The sequence below is a fragment of the Callorhinus ursinus genome, unplaced genomic scaffold, assembly GCF_003265705.2.
Source record: "Callorhinus ursinus isolate GAN/ISIS: 27379988/994484 unplaced genomic scaffold, GSC_fseal_2.0 scaffold21, whole genome shotgun sequence".
Taxonomy (NCBI): Eukaryota; Metazoa; Chordata; class Mammalia; order Carnivora; family Otariidae; genus Callorhinus; species Callorhinus ursinus.
Genome location: NW_027397083.1, coordinates 1549197 through 1556099, shown reverse-complemented (window position 1 = coordinate 1556099; position 6903 = coordinate 1549197). Strand labels below are relative to the sequence as shown.

General features: G+C 53.9%; 1 protein-coding gene across 8 annotated transcripts in view; it reads right to left on the bottom strand.

Moving 5' to 3' along the window:
* The window catches only part of SLC43A1 (solute carrier family 43 member 1), a 25052-nt gene extending 19167 nt beyond the window's left edge, over positions 1-5885 (bottom strand). For 2 of the 8 annotated variants that reach the window (XR_012381804.1, XM_073904589.1), the window contains exons 1-3: positions 4652-5188; positions 4251-4311; positions 3933-4099 (exon numbers count right to left, since the gene is read on the bottom strand). Coding sequence is in view for 7 of the 8 variants with exons in the window: in XM_073904589.1 (XP_073760690.1) it covers positions 3933-4086 (154 nt within the window). In the remaining variant the exon portion in view is untranslated. Of the gene's footprint in view, positions 1-3932; positions 4100-4250; positions 4312-4651; positions 5189-5414 lie in introns of those variants that run through there. The other 6 variants (XM_073904585.1, XM_073904584.1, XM_073904587.1 and 3 more) reach the window with 6 other exon arrangements.
* Positions 5886-6903: the final 1018 nt, after the last annotated feature.

Genomic DNA, 6903 nt, shown 5'->3' with positions numbered 1-6903 from the left:
ATAAATAAATAAATAAATAAAATTTAAAAAAAATACACCTAAAATAAGCCAAGAGACACAGAGTCGGAAGCCATGCTGCCTGGCTCTTTCCACACACTGTGGGGACACACATTCCTGGTCTGATTCGGTGTCCTTGGGAATGTGGCTTCAGGAAGCAGAAAATAGGGGCGCCTGGGTGGCTCAGTCAGTTGGGCGTCTGCCTTCAGCTCAGGTCCTGATCCTGGGGCCCTGGGGTCCTGGGATCGGGGCTCCCTGCTCAGCTGGAGAGTCTGCTTCTCCTCTCGTTCTGCCCCTCCCCCAACTCATGCTCTCTCGCTCTCGTGCTCACTCCTCTCTCAAATAAAGAAAATCTTTTTAAAAAATGTTTAAAAGCGGGACACCTGGGTGGCTCAGTCGTTAAGCATCTGCCTTCGGCTCAGGTCATGATCCCAGGGCCCTGGGATCGAGCCCAGCATCGGGCTCCCTGCTCGGCGGGAAGCCTGCTTCTCCCTCTCCCACTCCCCCTGCTTGTGTTCCCTCTCTCACTGTCTCTCTGTCAGATAAATAAATAAAATCTTTAAAAAAATGTTTAAAAGAAACAGAAAATAACCACTTTTGATAGGGCAGCATGACTGAGGGTACAGCACCCCCAATCAGCCTGATGGCTCAAGGATTTAGGCTAAGTCACTTGAGGGAAGGAGAGCCGGGGGAAGAGAGACATGCTCTGCCTTGCTTTCCAAGAGTGGACAAGTAAGTTCTAAGAAAGAAGGAGGGTTCGCTTGGGTCACCTCTAGTGATCCCAGACAACCGGGCTCAGACACATACTCACTTCCGGACAGATCAAAACACCAGGTGGACACCTCACACCAGATGAAAATACCCCCACATGGACCGATGATCTAAATGTAAGAGCTGTAGGGTGCCTGGGTGGCTCAGTTGGTTAAGCGACTGCCTTCAGCTCAGGTCATGATCCTGGAGTCCCGGGATCGAGTCCCGCATTGGGCTCCCTGCTCAGCAGGGAGTCTGCTTCTCCCTCTGACCTTCTTCCCTCTCGTGCTCTCTATCTCTCATTCTCTCGCTCTCAAATAAATAAATAAAATCTTTAAAAAAATAAAAAATAAAAAAATAAATGTAAGAGCTGTAACTATAAAAACCCTTAGAAGAAAACACAGGCATAAATCTTTATGACTGTAGGTTAGGCAAGGATTTCTTATTCATGACACCAGAACACAAATGGCAAAGAAAAGGAGAGATTGGACTTCATCAATATTAAAAAACTTTTGTGCTCCCAAGGACACCATGAAGAATGTGAGAAGACCATCCACAGGGGGAGCAAAATTTTGCAAACTGTAGATCTCATAAGGGACTTGTATCTAGAATATAAAGAACTCTTACAACTCAATGATAAAAGAGCAAATAACCCAACTTAAAAATGGCCAAAGAGGGCGCCTGGGTGGCTCAGATGGTTGAGTGTCTGCCTTCGGCTCAGGTCATGATCCCAGGGTCCTGGGATCGAGTCCCACGTCGGGCTCCCTGCTCCTTGGGAGCCTGCTTCTCCCTCTGCCTCTCTCTCTCTCTCTCTCTCTCTCTGTCTTTCATGAATAAATAAATAAAATCTTAAAAAAAAAATGGCCAAAGAATCTGAACAGGCATTTCTCCAAAGAAGATATACCAAGGGCCAAGAAACACATGAAAAGTTGCCCACCATCATTAGCCATTAGGGAATTCCAAATCAAAAGATGATATTTGCATCCACGAGAATGGCTATAATAAAAAATACAAGCAATCATCAGTGTGGGCAAGGATGTGGAGAAACTGGAACCCTTTACACCGCTGGTGGGGAAGGAAAACGGGGCAGCCACTGTGGAAAACAGTCTGGTTCAACATGGAGTTACTTTCTGACCTAGCAATTCTACTCCTCGGTAAATACCTAAGAGGAAGGGAAGCCTATCTCCACACAAAAATTTGTACCTAAGTGTTTATAGAAGTATTCATCGTGGCCAAAAAATGGAAGGAAATGCCTATCAGCTCATGAATGGATAAATAAAATGTGGTCGATCCATACAGTGCAATATTATTCAACAGTGGGAAGAAACCAAGTCCTGACACCCGCTACAACACGGATCAACCCTGAAAACATCATGCTAAGTGAAAAAAAGCCAGTCACAAAAGACCACTTATAAGATGCCATATAGATGAAATATTCAAACAGCACCTATCACTGATGGGTTAAATCAAGCTGCTACAGAGTGCTAGAAAGGGAGGGCTCCCCAAAGCCGCCCATCACTGGGAAGACCAAATTTTTCAACAGAAGAGCTGAAGAGAAGATTAAGGGGGAGGGGTGGCTGTGTCCTGGTAGCTTGAAGCCCCAGGGGTGGGAGGCTGGGGGTTTACTAAATGGTAACAAGTGTTTTTTTAAAAAAAATCTATTTTTGTCCTAGGTAAACCAAGGCACTGCTAATGGGTACAGGATTACTTTCTGGGGTAAAGAAAATGTCCTAAAATTGATTATGATGATGGCTGCATAACTTACTAAATTGCATACTTTAGGGGCGCCTGGGTGGCTCAGTCGGTTAAGCGGCTGCCTTCGGCCTAGGTCATGATTTCAGGGTCCTGGGATCGAGCCTCGAGTTGGGCTCCCTGCTCAGGAGAGTCTGTTTCTCCCTCTCCCTCTGCTCCTCCCTTCTGCTCCTGCTCTCTTGCTCTCAAATAAATAAAATCTTTAAAAAAAATTGTATATTTTAAGGGGCGCCTGGGTAGCTCAGTTGGTTGGGCGACTGCCTTCGGCTCAGGTCATGATCCTGGAGTCCCAGGATCAAGTCCAGCATCGGGCTCCCTGCTCAGTGGGTAGTCTGCTTCTCCCTCTGACCCTCCCCCCTCTCGTGTTCTCTCTCTCATTCTCTCTCTCTCTCAAATAAATAAATAAAATCTTTAAAAAATAATAAAAAAAAATTTTAAAAATTGTATATTTTAAATGGGTGAATTGTAGGGTATACAACTTAGATCTTAATAAAGTTTTCACACGTGTTTTTAAAAAAGCACAGGTGGAGGGATGGGCAGCAAAAGAGAAGCAGGAGTTTGGGGGTGATGGAAATATTCTAAATATTGATTGTGGTGGATGATGGTTCCTGAGGCACACATTTGTCAAGTCTCATCAAAATGTGTGATGTAGATTAATCTTCGATAAAGCTGATTACAAAAAAACAAACCAAACAGGTGGAGTAAGGCAAGAAGGAGGTACAGGATGGGCAGTGGCAAGCATCAAGAACAGGAGGTGACAAAGAGCAGGTCCTCTCCAGTCTTCAGCATAAACAACTCAGAGGGGACCTGGACTCCTCCCCTCCACTCAGGAGCCTTACCATTCCTACTTCCTCATTAGGGGCCGCTCAGAAGCCAAAGGAATTGAAATGGAAAACAGGGTCCCTCCACAATGCAGGCTTATTATCCTTGGCAGATGGGTGATTTGAACACCTGGGGGCTCAAAGTCTTAGAAGAGGATGGGCACAGACCTATTAAGTTCAAGTGCACTCTGTAGGCGCTCCTTTGTCTTGTTTAGTCTTACAGGAGCCCTGGTTTAAAAAAAAAAAAAAAAAATCCCTCACCCAGCTAGGTGCAGCAGCTCTCCTTCTAGGGGTTTTCATCTTGCTCTAGCTAGACCTGAGGCTGCCAAAGACTTAGGGCTCTGCCGGTCAGTCCTGGTGTCTGAATACCCAGCAGGATACCTGGCATTCCGTGAAGACTGGATTAGATCAACGAGGTAGAGTGAGCAGAACACCACCCACTCTCTAGGGGAAGTGTAAAGAGGTCAAGAAGTGGGGCTGTCCAACTCCTGCCCAGTGCTCCGTCTTAGGCAGCCCTGCTTTCTGTCCCCTCGGCCACCTGTTCTTTTCCAGCGTCCACCTGGCCCTTCTACTGCCCCTCCCCCAGCCGGACTTGCCCTTCCTCGGGCATACCTGAGCACACGATGGAATAGAAGCCCTCCTGCTTGAGCATGATCAGCAGGGAGCCCCAGCCCAGGAGCACAGCCGAGAAGAAGAGGTTCTCCAGCACCGCGGTGCAGGCCATCCACCAGCGCCTCCGGTACGCCTGCTGCAGCGTGGGGGCCATGCTGGCCGCGAGCCTGCACAGGAACACCGCGCTGAGCGAGGGGACCCCCTCCCCGCCCCCGCAGCGGCCCCCGGGAAGGGTCTCGCATCATGGTGGCTCCCGAGACCCCTCGAACCAGCCCGGGAAGGCCCCAGGGTCCCGGGCTCCCGGCGGGTGCCGCCAACCTGGCTCTGGGCGCACCAGCAGTGCCAGCGGTTCACGCGGCGCCGGGCTCCCGCCGGGACACTATCGGAAACAAGGAAGGTCCTGTGTGAGCGCAACAGATTCCTGGCGCGCTGCCGGCCTCTTCCACCCGGGCCAGAACGCGCAGAGTCCCGCTGCCCGGGCCCAAACCCGCACTTCCCCAAGTCCCCAAAGGTCAGCAAGGGGCACAGCGCGCTCTGAAGCCACCTCTGGCCAGTATCCGGCCGCCCGCTCCAGGAAGGACCCCCAGAAGCAAGCAGGAGGAGGAAGGGGAAGTCTGGGGCTCGCCTAAGACACCCCCCCTTCCTGCTGCCCGGGTAAGACCACTCCTCTGCTCCGGGGCCGGGCCCCAGCCCCCCCTCCACCTTCCCCCTTTCCGCACCGGGCGACCCGTGTCTCTGGAGTCTCTCGGTCCTGGACAACAGCTGCCACGTGGATGGGGACCTAGGGCGGGTCGGGGCGCCCCTCACTCACTCGGCGGGGCGCGGGCCACCACGCGGCACGCATCCGCGCCAGCCCGCGCTCTCGGGCCGGGGAAGGGGGCTCGCGCTCCGCCAGGAAGTTTCGCGGCCGCTGACTTTATAAGGACAGCGGTGGCGGATGGGCCAGCGGCCGGCGGCGGGCGGGTGTGTTTACCAGAGGGAGGGAAGGAGCCCCAGCTCCCCCCGCCGCGGCCGCCGCCACCACCGTGGGAGGAGACGGGACACGGGCGGCGCGGAGGCGGGGAGCGGCAGGGGGGAGACGGACACCGCCGAGAGGAGAGGGACGGGGAAGGGGAAGGGGGGGAAGGGCAAGAGGGAGGGGCGGAGGACACCAGATGCGGCTCCCCGGGCCTCAGTACCCTCATCTGTGAAATGGGGCTCTGGGTTCCCGCGCGCCCGCGGGTCCGTTCAAACTCCGACAGGACTGTTGCTCCAAACTGAGGAAGTGAAGCCGACCAGGCCGAGAGGAAGAGGGGAGTCGGAGGGGCCGGAGGGAAGGGGAGGGAGGGGCACACTTGGAGAGACGCGACAGTGCGCCGCGGGACCCACGGGCTCGGGGAGCGGGTTTTTCTTGGGGAGCCTGCGAGTGTCGGTGGGAGCCGGCCCCGGGGGGCTCTCAGCGGACCCGCAGTTGGGGACCCGCCACCCACATCCACTGCTCACCTCTGGTCTGGGGGCAAACGCGCCTCCTGCAGCCGCGGACGCTACGCCTCGGGGAGCGCAGCGCCTTTAGGGCGCGTCCACACTCGGCGTCCACTGTCCCGCGGGCCCAGCTCCGAACCGCACGGGCGCTCGGACTTCTCTGCGCGCCGGGGCCGGGCCGCCTCGGAGACTCAGCGCCGCAGTCCGGTGTCCTTGCCTCCTCCGTCCCCTCGGGTGAAGTCGGGGGGCTGGGAACCCGCCGGGCACCCGGGATTCTTGAGGTGGGGCATAGACCAAGTGGATCCACTGAGTTAAGCGTTGTATTTACACTCGTCCCGGGCTGCGCCCTGAGGTAGGGGCGGGGGCTCCCTTTTCTTCCCCTCCCCCTAGGTCGAGTTTCACGCGCACGTGACTCGCAGTCGGGTCCCCAGATACTCTCCCCCGGCACACGCCCCAGCACCTAATATTTCCACCCTCACCCTCACACCCTCACCCTCACCTTCTCCCTCGGGCCCCCCAGATGAGTTGGGCAGCGCCCTCTGTATCCTTGGTCAAAACAGAGAACGACTCAGCTAGAGCAGACTGGCCGCGATGCAAGGGCGGGCTTGGGTGGGGTTTTGAACTGTGCAGTTGGGAGTAGTGTTTTCCGAGAAGCAGAATGACACGGGTTTCCACGGGTTAGTCAGCTGGAGGTCTGCATCTGGACTTTGGAAGTGACTGGCCTGGGTTACCCTGGGCAAGCTGCTTAACCTCGCTGAGCCTCAGTTTCCTTCTCTGTAAATTCAGGTAACAGTACCTAATTAAGGAGGCGGGAGGTGAAGGATGGAACTGGGGCTTGTGGTGCTGCAGGGCAAATGCTGAGCACGGTGCTCAGTAACACAGCAAGGGTTCATTGTTGTTACTGCTATGGCTATTTTTAGTATTATTATTTCCACAGACCTGGTGATAGGATGCTTCCAGACACTTCCTGACTCCTCCCTGAGCCTCATATTGCTCTTGGTAAAACAGAGGGGAGGTGTAGGTTCATGAGATGAGGCAAAGGCCAGTCAATACAGATGTGAGCTTAACACAGCGTGTTAAGAGTGAGTGGTGATACCCACAAAGCTCTGGGGCAATGTGAGCAACTGCCCAGGAAGACCTCAGATAAGAGGGGATCCCTCAACAGTTAAGCCACCAAGCCCAGAGAGGAACTCACAATTGCTGAGTGGCTACCAAATGCTGGGCACTTGCCAAACAAAAACTATTAAATCCTCAAAACACCATGGGCTCACCTCAACCTCACAGCTTTTCACAACAGGAGAAGGCTAGTGGCTGGGGGCTGGAACGTGGTGGGTGGAGGCAGGATGCAAAGTCAGATCTTCTGGCTTTTAAGTATGGTCCTTTCCGGGCCTCCAGGCCAGGAGGAAGAGCAAGAGCAAAGGCTCAGCAATGAAAAAGGCACAAGGAGTTCTCTCTGGCAGGCTCTGATGGTTTCACCTCTTAAAATTCATTACCGGCTCCCACAAGTTTC